The sequence below is a fragment of the Solanum lycopersicum genome, chromosome 10 (assembly GCF_036512215.1).
Source record: "Solanum lycopersicum chromosome 10, SLM_r2.1".
NCBI lineage: Eukaryota > Viridiplantae > Streptophyta > Magnoliopsida > Solanales > Solanaceae > Solanum > Solanum lycopersicum.
In genome coordinates, this window is record NC_090809.1 from 61,025,493 (window position 1) to 61,040,373 (window position 14,881).

General features: G+C 33.5%; 3 protein-coding genes and 1 non-coding gene across 5 annotated transcripts; 2 read left to right on the forward strand and 2 right to left on the reverse strand.

Annotated features, from left to right (window-relative positions):
• The first annotated feature begins 1,052 nt into the window (after window positions 1–1,052).
• Window positions 1,053–5,623, forward strand: LOC101261476 (IQ domain-containing protein IQM6-like). 2 transcript variants are annotated; one of them, XM_010313854.4, is made up of 9 exons: window positions 1,053–1,293; window positions 2,454–2,988; window positions 3,086–3,200; window positions 3,279–3,344; window positions 3,439–3,527; window positions 3,624–3,711; window positions 4,042–4,281; window positions 4,380–4,481; window positions 4,690–5,623. In XM_010313854.4, the coding sequence occupies exons 2-9, from the start codon at window positions 2,531–2,533 to the stop codon at window positions 5,431–5,433; spliced, it is 1,902 nt and encodes a 633-aa protein (XP_010312156.1). In that variant the 5' UTR covers window positions 1,053–1,293; window positions 2,454–2,530; the 3' UTR covers window positions 5,434–5,623. The 2 variants fall into 2 exon arrangements, with proteins under 2 accessions (XP_010312156.1, XP_019071406.1); XM_019215861.3 differs by having other exon boundaries at window positions 1,224–1,293; window positions 2,527–2,988.
• A 2,750-nt stretch (window positions 5,624–8,373) lies between these two features.
• On the forward strand, window positions 8,374–9,429 carry LOC101261769 (ethylene-responsive transcription factor ERN1-like). Its single transcript, XM_004249714.1, has one exon. The coding sequence runs from the start codon at window positions 8,374–8,376 to the stop codon at window positions 9,427–9,429; it is 1,056 nt and encodes a 351-aa protein (XP_004249762.1).
• A 119-nt stretch (window positions 9,430–9,548) lies between these two features.
• Window positions 9,549–9,620, reverse strand: TRNAM-CAU (transfer RNA methionine (anticodon CAU)). The gene has a single exon. It is a non-coding gene; the product is annotated as a tRNA-Met (tRNA).
• Window positions 9,621–10,232: 612 nt separating this feature from the next.
• Window positions 10,233–14,738, reverse strand: LOC101267073 (eukaryotic translation initiation factor NCBP). Its single transcript, XM_004249251.5, has 6 exons — window positions 13,882–14,738; window positions 12,563–12,658; window positions 12,377–12,481; window positions 12,183–12,260; window positions 10,691–10,810; window positions 10,233–10,614 (listed from the first exon to the last, which is right to left on the reverse strand). Exons 1-6 carry the CDS (start codon window positions 14,020–14,022, stop codon window positions 10,483–10,485), a joined length of 672 nt encoding a protein of 223 aa, XP_004249299.1. The 5' UTR covers window positions 14,023–14,738; the 3' UTR covers window positions 10,233–10,482.
• Window positions 14,739–14,881: the final 143 nt, after the last annotated feature.

Sequence of the window (14,881 nt, forward strand, 5' to 3'; positions counted from 1 at the left end):
CGCTCGTGAAAATCTTTAACTAGAACAAAATTTGATTGTTCTTATCTAATTTCTCTCTTGGAAAGTTCATTTTTATTTTCTATTTGAAGAAATTGTTGCCGAAAAATGATGGGTCATTGTCAAGAAAAAATCTACGTGAATTGATAAAGGTGAAATGAAGATGAAGAGTTAATATTTGGTGAAAGTGGTGGTTCAGCTTGAATGAACATTTTAATCTTTGTTGAATAAAAAAAAATGTATTTGTGTTGATTTATTTTTAAAGTATTTTTTAAATGAGTTGTTTTTTTATATAATATTTATTTATATCAACAAATTAATATAAAGAAGGGTAAAATTGTCAAATTTAAATTAATTTATATTTATTTTAAATAAATTTAAAGAATGGTTACAAGAAAATTGAAATAAGGGAGAAAGACGTAATATTGTAAACCATAGGAGAGGTGAGTGCTATAGAGCGAAACCTGGAAGGAGGTATCCGAAATTATCCCTTCTACTTTTTACTTTTTAATTTATTTTTACCCGAAAAATAAATTTAATCAACTTTTAAATAAATTCAAATAACTTTTTAGTTTAAGTTCTATATAATGACAATAATCTCGATTAACTGATCTTGTAAAATGTTTTTACTACTATAAAAATTCACATTTACACTATCAATGTACACAATTTCTCTTTCTTTTGATTAATAGGTTATATATTTGATCAAAATTTATCGAGTATCAATTAAAAATAATCTTTATTTAAAATTTACGTATATTCTATCCTTCGCAAACTCAACTTGTTGTGTTGCATTTTGTGATCTTCCGCTGCAGTCTGCGTTTTTCGGATAGCCGGGACCCGATGTTGATTCCCGATTTAAATGTCAGCTCCAGGTTTGGGGCGGCCCATCTGATTAGTTCAGCTATCACTGCTGGAAACCCCAGCGGTTGTTCGGCTGCGGAATCACACTTGGTCGGAAACTTCCTTTTATGTGGTCAAGAAAAATGACACATGCATGGTTGTAAAGTACACTCACTATGCCTATAAATATTGTTTTAATTTTTGGACTGAATAAGCAAAAAGGACAGTCAATGTACATTTTGAGATCTAAATATACAAAATTTGTGTCTATGAGCAAAAATTTTTCTCTTCTTCAAATCCCCATATTTTGCGCTTTCTCTCTCAAATTATTTTCCATTTGATTAGCCTTTCTTTTTTTTTTTAATCTTTCACTTTCTTGTTCCATTCATTCACATTTTGCTTCACAAGATTCAAGCTTTTTCTTTCATGGTGTACATTTTTGTACTAATAAAGGTGAAATTTTTATACCCTTTTTCATTTCTTGTTTTATTATGATGTATTATTGCTAGGTAAAATGTTGTTATACTCTCTTAATGGCATTTCAATTTTCTTTAAAAAATTTTGTACCCTTTTCATGTTTTTGTTATGTTACGATGTGTGTTAGTTAATTTGTTGCTGTTTTTAATAGGTGTTGCTAGCTTTTTTTGTTTTTACCCTCGATATACAAGCTCCCATCTTTTTTTTTTCGGTGCTTACCATCTGAGCAACCTTCGGTATAGTGTTTGCCGAAATGTTAGAATACCCTTTTAATGCATTTCTTGTTTTATTATGAATTTGAGGTGTGTAACTCAATTTGTCATTTTCATTGTTATTGGTTGGTAAATATGTGTACCCTTTCCCTTTCTTTCTTGATTTATTATAAAAAGATTGCATTTTGTTGTTTTGATCATTTGATGGAATAGTATCATTCTATCCATTTTTGCAAACTTCTTTCTGTTTTCATGGTTTTATCATCTTATTCAATCTTCTATTCCTGTAGTGGATGTTATGTTATATTCCTTGAGAAAAAAACACATTTTTTCCATCATTAACGATTGTGGTGCTTGGGCCAACTTGCACGCCTGTACTATTATATCGGGTACTCGTTGTGTCAGACATGGAATTCTTCAATTTGATTGTGTCTATGTAGCTTTTCTGTGTATGCATTGGATTAAACCATCAGCATTGTATAAAGAAAGTGGTTATCGGACGTTGTAGTTTTGATATGAAATTTTTGTTTGGGGACAAGGTATTTTGGTGTGTATCTGTTGAAATGGATCTCAAAATGTAGCTTTTCGGACGTTGTAGTTGCTTGAGATGAGTCTTTTGTTTGGGGAACAAATACTGTTTTATCGCGTTTCTTGTTAGCTAAAATTCATAAACTTCTTCTGTCTTGGCGGTGATTAGCTTATACCTTTGCATCTCTTGCAAATTATAATGTTATATGCTTTATGGATTCCTCTTATACTCTCTCTCGTTCGAGGTTATGCAAACTGTATGTTTCTTTGGTAATGTTGTTTTCTTTCGAGTATTGATACGTGTATTGTAAGTTTATTTAGTACCATCATAAGAGTGTCGTCGCCTGAAAAGCATTGATGAAATTAGTGTCTGATGCATTGTCTTTACTTCTGCAGAGGTAATTTGTTTTTCTTGTTTTCGGGGAACTTCAATCAGAATCTAGGACATCCTATAAATTTTTTTTGACAGGGATATGGGAATAACATATTCATGTCCTTTCGCAAATTTTGACGATTCAGATACTAAATTCGAGTCTTATTTAGTGAGAACACTGAGTTTTGGAACTGATGCTACAAAGAATGCTTTACCGCCTATCAATTTCAAAGACCAAAATCCTCAACAACCAAAAATGCACAAGTCTTACAGTTCTGGAAAGATGATTCTCGAGGGAACTCTTAGCTATAAAAGACGGGAATTAGAGGCCAGGATTGGACTGACTTCATTTGATAATGATGAGAAGACGATGAGTCGATCAGACAGCCTTATGAGCAGTGAAGAAAAGCATAACATGCCTGATGAAAACACTAAAATGATACCATTTGTATGTGAGAAACAAAGAGATGAGGCTGCAGTGAAGTTGCAGAAAACATACAAAAGTTTTCGTACTAGAAGACGACTAGCAGATTGTGCTATTCTGGTTGAGCAGAGATGGTATAGTAGTTTAAACATTTACGAATAGCAATGTTTTAAGACGGAGCCGTGTCATGATATTTCGTAGCTGAATGCATATTCTGGTTGTAATTTACAGGTGGAAGTTATTAGATTCCGTTGAACTCAAGCATAGTTCTATATCATTCTTTGACATTGAGAAACCCCAAACCGCTTTTTCTCGTTGGTCAAGAGCTTTAACAAGAGCTGCTAAGGTATCAAGTGATTACAAACTCCATTTCTGGATCTTTATTTAAGCTGTGGTATACTTAGGACATTGTCGGTGTTGGTAGGTCGGTAAGGGTCTGTCGAAAGATGAAAAAGCCTGTAAGCTTGCTTTACAGCATTGGCTTGAAGCAGTAAGCACTCTTTTCCCTTTAAGTTTACTTAAAATGTCATGAATCCTCATTTTTGTGAGATTTTCATTGGTTTACTTTCTTGACTGCGAAACAGATCGATCCTCGACATCGTTATGGTCATAATCTTCATTTCTATTACACCAAGTGGCTCCAAGTTGACAGTAGACAACCCTTCTTCTATTGGTGAGATTTTGTTGGATCAACAAGTAATTCAAACAAACAACTTTCATTTCAGTTTCAACGTCACTAAACTAGACGTGTTTCTCTCGAATATTGCAGGTTGGACATAGGTGAAGGTAAAGAAGTGAATCTTGAGAAGTGCCCTAGATCAAAACTTCATCAACAATGCATTAAGTATCTCGGTCCGGTGAGTTTTGTCTTCTTTCTGTCAGGCACAAAGGTTAGGTGGTGTTCAAATCGACAGTTGTTTATCCGTTTATGATATGTATGCAAGGATCTGCAAATGGATTTTAGATCCATTTTTGAGAATTGTAACCAAAAACATAAGTTGTGCATAATGGATATTAGATACTCGTGTAGTTCGATAAATGCTTTTTTTGGTTCATTTCTGAGAGTAAATTGTTCGATATAGGTAACGATACTTGCATTTCTAAGGAGATTCTTTAGCTGCATGAGTTAAGACGAGAAGTCAAGAATACATGTATAATGCAACTCACCAGTTTATGTATGATTTCAGGTAGAGAGGGAGGCATATGAAGTTGTAATTGTGGATGGAAAATTCATCTACAAGCAGAGCGGGAGGGTTCTTGATACGAGGGGAGGACCGGAAGAAGCCAAGTGGATCTTTGTGCTAAGCGTATCGAAGGACTTATACATTGGGATGAAGCAAAAAGGCACATTTCAGCATTCAAGTTTCTTAGCTGGTGGAGCTACATTATCTGCAGGCAGATTAGTGATAGAAGACGGTACTCTAAAGGTATATATCTAGTAAAACGTCATAATTCTTCCGAACCTGCAGCAGTTTTTTTTCTTAAGTTTCGTTTTAATGACTCGAAACCTTCTTGCATAATCTAGGCTGTCTGGCCACACAGTGGACATTATCTTCCAACGAAGGAGAATTTCGAAGAATTTATGACATTTCTTGAACAACACAACATTGATGTCACTATTATTCAGGTAGGATACGTCATTTCTCTACTTCCCGTCCCCCCATACAGGATACTGTGTTTCTCTTGAATGATCAAAACTTAGGTATAAACAAAGACACACTCGGCTAGTTAGGAAAGTCTTCATGTAAAATAACAACTCGGTTGTAACACTTATTGCAACAGCTATCAATTAATAGTCATGGCTTAACTTGTTAACTCTACTCCTTGTTATGCAGAAATTCCCGTGTGACGGGGAGGAATCAAACTTTTGTAGGAAGGAAGGTGGTTTAGGCCTTCGTAACAGCTTATCCGCACCAGATTTTAGCCAAGCCACTGAAGAGAGCAACGCCAAATGCTCAGACCGGGAGAAGACAAATCCTACTACAAAATATTGCAAGGATACAGAAAATCCAATTCCGTTGTCAAGACCATCCCAAGTATCAAAACCCAAAATGGTAGTTGAAATACCACCAAGAGAAGACACGTTCGAGTTATTCACTAAGGCTGGATCAACAGACAACACACAGCCTTTGGATACTCCAGTAGATGGATATGAAACAGCAGAAGAGTATTTATCAGATACAGAACTATCAGTTTCAAAGCTGAATTTATTCGACGATGAAGATGAAGAAGACTACGAAGATACTATCCCTCCAGAAAAGATAATGAAGAGAATAGATACACATAGAAGAACAAAGTCATTCCAGTTAGCTCATCAATTATCTTGTAGATGGACAACAGGAGCTGGACCTCGAATCGGATGTATGAGGGACTATCCAGCTGAACTCCAATTTCGTGTTATGGAGGACGTGTGTTTGTCTCCAAGAACTACTACATTTCAAACTCCACCAAAATATGCTAGACCTCCTAGCATCTTTTCTATCGAAACAACTGAAGGAAGAAGACGTACTGGTTCTGAATCATCGGTATTCTTTCAATCAACTCCACTAGTAGAAGAAATGCAAAAGTATTGTGGTTAGTAGTTAGGATAAAGTAAATGATTCTTGCAATTTTTGTTCACAAAGATTTTATCATCATCTTTTATTCTTGATCGTTGTTGACAAACTCCCATAGATTTGTAAATCAGGACACATTCATTCTTTTGTAGATATTATATACATAGAAAAAAAAGATCAAATGAAGTCTGTTAAAGGTCTTTATCAGTGAGAATTGTTCATCTATTTGTTGTTTAGTTTCAGTTTTATGAATTCTTGATCCAAATACTGTTTATGTGCACAAGTGTGGGAAATTGCAAACATTGTGATGCAGTGAAGCTAGTGTTTAGCAACCCGGAGCAAATGTTTTCCTGAAGCTGAAAGGCACTTGACTGTAGAGTGAGTGAGTTGTTGAGAATACAGTTAAATGATCGTTTCGCGCAAGACATTGCTTAGGACCAGCAGGTCACACGACAAGTGCACGACGTACTTTGCGCGTTCCTTCCTTCATCCCTTATAAAAGTGTATTCTCTCAAACAGTTTAAACTTTTAGATGAGATTATCATTCATCACATACTTCATCATGGTATCAGAGCAGACCTCACGTCAGGGGACGTGTTGAGAATAAAATTGTGTTTTCTCTAACAACTTAAAGTTTTTATGGGATGATCGCACACTTCATCATGGTATGAGAGCAGACCTCATGTGAGTGGGCTTGTTGAGAGTCTAATTAAATGATAAAAGTACACTCTTTTTAACGGGTTAAACTTTTAGATGAAATGATCACACGTTTTATCAACAGTTACTTCTAATATGTACAAGCAAAAAAGAATCATTTATCCTTGAGAAAAGTTGTATTGCTATTCTATTTTTGAGGATATTGTTGGTACAATATAATCTAAAAATCATATATTCTCTATAAAAAAAAAGGGACCAAAAATACATGTTTTAGTTAATGAATGTTATATATGCTTAAGCAATTACTTGATGGATCGAAATTAAAATTTATCAATAATCGAAGGATCAAAAGTGCAATACCAAAGGAGCATATTTCCATTATGTACAATTATGGTTCAACAAAATTAAAAAATTATTAAGTCTAAGGTATGACAGCATTTGAAAAAGATGTTTAATCTTATGTTATAATTAATATTATCTTTTTTTTAAAAAATTTTTATAATATAATCATTTTAATGATTTTGCAAAAGTGCAAATTTGGAGTTTTTTGGTAAAAGGATTGATGGAATCTTTGAATGTAACAAAAAAGAGAATTTTTTTTTGGGTGATGAAACAAGAGCTTTGATTATATTGTCTAATTAATTTAGTTCCATCATTATCTCTTAATTATTTGTTAGTTAACAAATAATTAGTTAATTCTAATCCGACCCCCTTCCAACCCACACCACAAATAAAATCTATAACTCCACTTAATTTTGAAACTTTCTTTAATCTCTTAATCAAGTTATTGATATTTAATTTGATTGTGTGCATCTCAATTAATTTTACAAGGTATCTGTTATGTTGTTGTCTTTCACGAGCACATGTATGAATAAATCAGTCTGTCATATTTTAGATAAACATGAAGAAAATGAAGAAATTACCTAATATTTTTTATTCCAAAAAGATTTTGATTTCCAATTTCATGATTTTTGACCTATCTCATTGATTATTAAATTACATATTTAAATACTGATAATCGTAATTTATTAGAAAGCGGTTAGTCCATTATATAACTAATTGCCTAAAATCTTTAATTTTTAAAAAATTATAGTAGTAATAGAAATTAATTGCTCAGCAAAAGTGAAAATTTGGCATTATTAGGCTAAACAAATTTGAAATCTATGGATGACAACACTTGAAAACGATGTTTTATCTTATGTTATAAATTATATTTTCCTTTAATAATTAAGCTAAACAAGATTTACGAATAATCCTATGAGAATATTCCACTTTTAATCATTAGAATTTGAAATTGTAATATATTATAATTCCAGCAAAAGTTCAAATTTGGCGTTTTGTGGCAAAAGGATCAAAATGGCATCTTTGAATGTAACAAATGAAGGACTCATTGGTGATGGATTTTACCATTCGAATAAAAGAAAATAATTTTATAACGATCTCGTATTATATTTTATCAATTTCTTATAAAAAGAATCATGTAAATAAACGAATATTTATCATAAATCATAAAACTCATCAATTTTTATTCTTTTCCATAACAAAAAACTCTCAACACTTTGAATACGCATAAAATAAAATTAAAAAATCACACGTGAAAATCTACAAACCCTACGAATGAGCTTAATTAAAAAAATATGCGGAAGATTTCAAACCTAAGACCGATTTTAAAAAAAAAACATTAGCTAACAAAATCTACTATAGACTAAGAAATTTTCAATGTTTTTAAGAATGTATTCATGTAAACAAGAAATTGACTCAAAACTTTTGGATGAAAAGTCAAACCAACCACATGGAAACAGTAAAGAACATTGTCAAGTATTACAAAGTCAAAAAGTCTTGGAGAAAAACAATCACAAAACTAAATACGTCTCCGTCTCAATTTACGTGACACACTTTTCTTTTATTCAGTTAAAAAAAGAATAACTTAATGAGAAGATTTATAGTCATGCTCACACTGACATGTTTAGATCACAAGTTTCAAACATCTTTTTTTTCCTAAACTTCGTATCAAGTCAAACTACGTCACGTAAATCGAAACGAAGGCGGAGTATAGAATTTTAGAAGGAAAAAGTCTACAACATAGAAAAAGAATGAGTCATCTTTTTTCCATTTGAACATAAAAAGGAAGAGAGAATCAGAATATATCATCTACTACAAAACAAACACAACAAAACAACATTACCTAAGACATAAGCAAACTTTTAAACATCATAGATACATATCTCACAACTTATATATAAAGAAGCAAACGATAAGAACAAAGACATGTAAACAATTACATTGTTCTGCTTCTTGTTCTCACAAATGGAAATTAACTTCCAAAAACATCAACAAAAAGAAGCAATTTCAACAAAATTCAAAGGGCGAAAACGAAGCAAAGGGCCTAATAGTTTTGTTGGTGTAAGACAAAGGCCATCAGGAAAATGGATAGCTGAGATTAAAGACACAACACAAAAGATAAGAATGTGGCTTGGAACTTATGAAACTGCTGAAGAAGCTGCTCGTGCTTACGATCAAGCTGCTGTTCTTCTTCGTGGATCAAACACACGAACAAACTTTCTTACAACTCGTGTTTCTCATGATTCTCCTCTTGCTTCACGCATTAGAAATCTTCTCAACATCAAGAAAACCGCGAATGAGAAAAGCCTGGACTGCTTACCTGATTCCACAAGTAGTAGTAGTACTAATCCAATTTCAAGTGAAAATGCAGAAAAGAGCAATCTTTATGAAAAATTACTTTCTCATGATCACGAAAGTCAATTTTTCGACAGCAACTCTGTTCAAAGTAACACTACTAGTGTGACTAGTTTAAACACCAGCAACTTTTCTGATCCAATGTCAAGTGAAAATGCAAAAAATAGCTATACTTATGAAACACTCCTTTCTTACGACAACAGTATAATCCCACAAGTGGGGTCTGGGGAGGATAGTGCGTACACAGATACTACCCCTATGTTGGGAGGCAGAGAGATTGTTTCCAATAATAGAGATACAGTACTTTCTTGTGATCGAGAAAATCAACCAATTTTCAACAGTAACAACATCAACAATTGTGATGATCCAATTTCTATTGAAAATTCAAAAAGATGCAATCTTTACGAAACTTGTTACAACAACATACTCGGTGTAATCCCACAGGATCAAGAAAGTAGAGTTTTTGATGATTTTAAGGCTGATTTAGACATAATAAGCACATCATCATTATTATCATGGGATTTGGAAGAATTGTTAGATATTCCTTTAACAGAATTTGAGGTAATGAAAGTGGAAAGACAGATATCAGCATCACTTTATGCAGTGAATGGTGTTCAAGATTACATGCAAATTGTACATCATCATCCCTTTTCTTATTATTGGTAATATTTTTTAAGGTGTATTTATTTTACTATTACCTCTAGTAAAATATGCTATAATAATAATACATTTTTTCTCTTGATTATTATCATGGTCCAAATTATAAGATTAAAAAAAAACGATAATATCAGAGCCAGGTTTCGATCCTGGGACCTGTGGGTTATGGGCCCACCACGCTTCCGCTGCGCCACTCTGATTTGTTGATACTGTTTCTGATATTTAATTTATTTTACACAATGAAATGAATTATTCAAAGTATAGTCGAATTTCACCTAGTAAGCCTCGATATTTATAGATGATGAGAATCGTTATCAACCAATCATATATCGGATATATTATCCCATAAAAATAGTAAATGACCCGTGCACACTTCCTTTTTCTTTAAATATAGAGAAAATGATAACTAAACTCACGTTTTAAAGGATTTTAAAGATCTTTTGATACAAAAGCGATGTTATATACTCTTTTTTCCAAATTTATTTTTATAGTTTCCTTGTGGTTTTGATTGAAACAGGACTATAATTTCATTGCATTACAGCAATTGTTATAATGATGTAACCTGATATCAATAAGAAATAACATACTAGATCTTTGTAGGGTTTTCTTTGTTCAATTCAAATTCATAAATGGCATATAAGATGGTTTTGAACTTATCATCAAATGTTTTGAAGAAAAGCAACTGCTAAATCTGGAAACTAGATCACAGAAAGCAGTTTCGATGTCGGTTTTCGTCAGTGTCCATCAACATATGAATCATTACTAGCAGTATGCAGCTAATACTGCTACTTTAAAGGTGATGGTAACTAATATTACTGGGAATGACTCAATTGTCAATTATACTTGAGCCAGTACTGGGGATAATCCACTTGACAATAGAGTTATGCATACACATCAGAAGAACTACAGGCAATCAAGAGATTTCGAGTGCCGGTAAAATCTAATTGTTAGCTCATATTACATGATCAACATCAACCATTTTTGCCATGAAAATCTCTTTGACCAAATACCGACCGAACTATGCAAATCTCTTTTCTCAAAGTATGACAGCGAAATAAGAGTTTATGATCTTATCCAAGTATTGCGGTAAGATGAGTTGTCACGCAAGGAAGCATCATGGGCTTTGTATTCCATGATATAGCCACCAGGAAGCTTCAAGTGTCGCTTGATTGAGTCTCTCAATGCCATCACAGCCTAGCAAAACCAAGACGATGTGAGCGTGTTGTTTAGACTAATATGGATGACGTATTAAGGATTACAATTAGCATACCTGCTGATCTGACGCATTACGATTCCATACACTCAAGATGTCTTCATTGAAACGAATGCTTAGAACAGCACCACATATGTTGTCACCATAATCGAGTTGGTCACCTACCAAAGCAAGAACCTAGACAAGAAATCCGTCACAGTTAATAAGTATAAAGGAACACAAACATTACCAAACAACCAGGGACACAAACATACACAGCAGGAGGAGGCAATTATAGATACGTGGACTGTCGGTCCATATGATATTAACTCCATTTATTAGGGGAAAAGCCCATCAAAAGTGGTTTACTACACCGGGCCTTCAAGTGTTGCCTAGGTGTTCCACTACAGTTCTGTTCCTATCTTTCTTTTTTCTTAAATAACTGGGATATCCAGACCAGCTTGAACGCACCCGGTAACTCTGTCCACCAAGGCTTGGACAAACAGAATAAAGTTACCTACGATTGTGAAAATTTACATCTGAAGTCACGTTGCCCTTATTTGGATGATGCCAGATTAGCAATTTTACCTTTTTGAGGATGATGGAACAATTTAATTTACAACATTCAGATGTGATGTATTGATGAATGTGTGCATAATATATATCATCCTCTCATTTTCCAAAAGGCAATACAGAAAGTATCTTAACTCCCACTGGCAAAGCTTGGTAAACAAACATTATCATGACTAATGAGGGTAGCCTGACAAATCATTTGATACGAGTTCACGAAATTAATGCTTAACTAGTCTAGAGAAACTAACCAAACCAAATTAATGCGGACCCCAACTGATGTACGATTGAGGAGTTGATAGATTAATTATCTTTTGACCATGATATATGTGGAAACAATAACATCAATCCTACCTAAACATCTATTTGAGTAAATTCACAATAAGCAAATGCATGTACTCCAAGATGAGAATACTTCAAACAGACTCAACTTTTTGGTTAGATATTGGGAATCTAAGGCAGCATGAAAAATTCAGCTACTGACAAAAATGAGGAGAACATCAATGTAACAACACATCCTTTAGGAGAACAGATTACAGGATACTGATGTAAAAGTCTGGTCACAGAAATCACTTCAGCTTCTAGTGCCCTTTCTTTTCTTCTTCTTCTCTTTTCATTTAAGTGGTAGACCCTGCTCCTTAAACCCCACATAGTCCCCACTTGATAAGCAGCATCTTTTCCAACTCCCCCCTTGATGAGGTCCCCATCATGGTTGGAGATAGAGAATCCATTTCACTAGACTGTCCTCTTTTGTCAGCTTCTACTGCTTACCTATGGAAACCTATGTGAGATTGTTTGCTAAGGGGCATCTCAGCCCTTGCATAAAATGGAGTTAGAAATTTCCTCTGTTTGGATATTCGTGCTTTATATTGTCAAAATCTAAATTTTGTCGTGGCTACTATAGATTGACTTAAAAATTTATTTCTGCACTTAATGTTTATTAGCCAAAAAAGTCCAGTTAAGTTGACAGAAAACAAAAATCGCAGGGCAGCTGGCTTACCAGGTCCTCCCAAAAACGTCCTGAGACAGCCTTTTTAAAACGAATTATCCACTTCCCACCATGGCAATTAGCAGCATCCTTCACAGACAAATATAATCAAGAAATTAACTCAGGTAAGAGGTATACATAGTTAAGGACTTCAACAAAATTGAAGACGCAGAAAAGAAATAGTTAGGATGAGCACCAAAACTAACCTCCCATAAAGGACGAATACCCTCTCTGAAAAGATGCAAATCAGTTGGGCTGGGCAATGCTGATGGGCGAGCCAAGTGGCAGTAGCAAACCCAAAACCCTTCAACCTATGGATGGAGAACACATAAGGGATTAAAGAGGCAGTTAAATTCACATAAAGCCAAAAGACCAGAAACAAATTGACTTACAGTACTAAAATCAACAATTTTCTTTATATTGTCCTCGTATGATGTTTGTGTTCGAACCCCAGGTGTCCGGCGAGTGTACCAGAAAACAAACTTGTTCTGATCATGACAATGAAGCTAAGTGAATACCAGAAGCACAACTCAAACGAAAAAGAAAGCAAAAGATGGAAAGTAAACATGGTTGGAATACTGTGCTTATAGAAATACGAAGTTGTGTCCCTACCATATATTTTTTTTTATGAATAGTGGGAAAACATAGCATGGTAATATGCTACAAGCATATGGTAGTCATCATATGCACATGCTCCTAGATATATCTTCAATTCTACAATCCTCCTGGCCTGACTGGCACAGTGAGCATGTTTGTTTTGGCCATCTCCAAAGAAGAAATGCAGATAATTGCATGCACGCCACACATTTGACCACCAATATGGTATTGATTGTTAAAAAATAGTAGCTACTAGTAAAACAGAGAAGAAATGCAAGCATATTAAATACAGGATCCTACAAGATCATGAGACTCTACAATGGGCTTTCAGGAAGTAAGCATCACTAGTATGGGAAATATGATGCTCAAAATTTGTCACTTCATACTCATGAGCCTAGTTTCAATTCCTGAATCTACTGTATTTCCCAAATTTCTGGAGTATATTATGTATAAAGGTAAGATCTTGATGCAGAATTCTCTCAGAAGCACTATGTCCAATCTTTATCACCTAAGATCATACTTATTTGTCCACATGTTGTATTTCCTTTCTCTAGTAGGAAGTGCTTTAATAGTAGTTTCAATGTTATGTATTTAGTTCAAAACAAGTCTCTGGATAAATTGATGTTTTTGCCTGAATGTGAGGTCCTACAACCAGTTTATTACTCCGTAGCTTAAGCAAACTATATTTTTCATGACAATGGTGTCCGAGCCAACTTATGTACACCACAACTATTCCACTAATATACCAACTTAATAATATTTGTTCAATAAAAAGTAGAACTTTCAATAAAGCAGTCACATATTCAGCTCCCTTGCATCAACAGCCTAACAGAGGAATGATTATGAACAAAAGCATACAAATTTGAACTAACCTATAAATTGTGCAAAATAAAATAGTAAACATTTTTCTAGAAATAGTCACAAATTGCATAAAAACCCCAAACAAACAACAAGTATGAGTAGAAAGCATAAAAATTTGAACTCCACCAAGCCTAAAAACTAAATATAACAAAATAGCTGCAAATCGCATCAAACAACCTAGGTTTGAACTTGATGAACCTAAAAATAAAATAAAGTTTGCTGAAATAGTCGAAAAATAAAACAAAAATGAAACCTTGAGAGGATGCAAGCCGGCTTTTAGGTCAACAGCGATGCGTTCACGATCCTCGGCGGCTATTGAGGGATCGATAATTAGGGATTGAGTGCTGTTCGTGTTCTTGTTATCCAATTCTTTCTTCTCCGATGTCACTTCCATTTAGTTCCGGCGAATCTCAGGCGACAACTCTTGTATCTGATTTTTTTCGAGAAGAGGATTTTTCCAGAATGAAAACGAAGAGGGATTGTATATGACTGCGGCTCCCCTTCTTCTACAAACGAATCGGGTTATTCCAGACCCATTTCAACAATCGGGTCAACCCGGTACTGAATTAAATTGTTGAAAATCCAACCCATTTACTTAAAAATAATTATAAATAACTTTTATCTGATTTAAATCGATTAAAAAAAAAGATTTTCTGCTATATAAATAACTTCGATTTTATAATAATAAAAGTTGTTAGAATATAAGTACACATTACTTAAATCTTTTGCTTTATTATATTTTGAATTTTGTTTTCTACTATTCAACTAAATGGTCCAATTCCATACATAATAGTCATTGTTGTGTGATCGTAAAAAAAATTTAATTAATGAGATAAATATATTTTAAGTTTTTTAAATTTGTCAATAAATTTTATATAGATATTTACATTATAGTTTATTCTGATTGAACATTTGAATACATGGAAGTTGAGAGAGTTTGATCTAAAGTTGCATCCAAGAGTATAGCTCAACCAGCTATTAATGAAATAATTGAAAATTAACACAGAAATAATTCGAATTTCAAATCAAAGTGTATAAATATATATATATATATATATATATATATATATATATATATATATATATATATATATATATATAAAGTGATGCAAATTATATTTCAGTTTTATCCTAACTAAATATTGAACTAATGAAAATGACTATGTACTAATCCAATTAATAATTGAGATAAATATCAAAGTTTAGATTAGCCTCCTCATATGTAGGGCTGATATTTTTCACATAGTGATAAG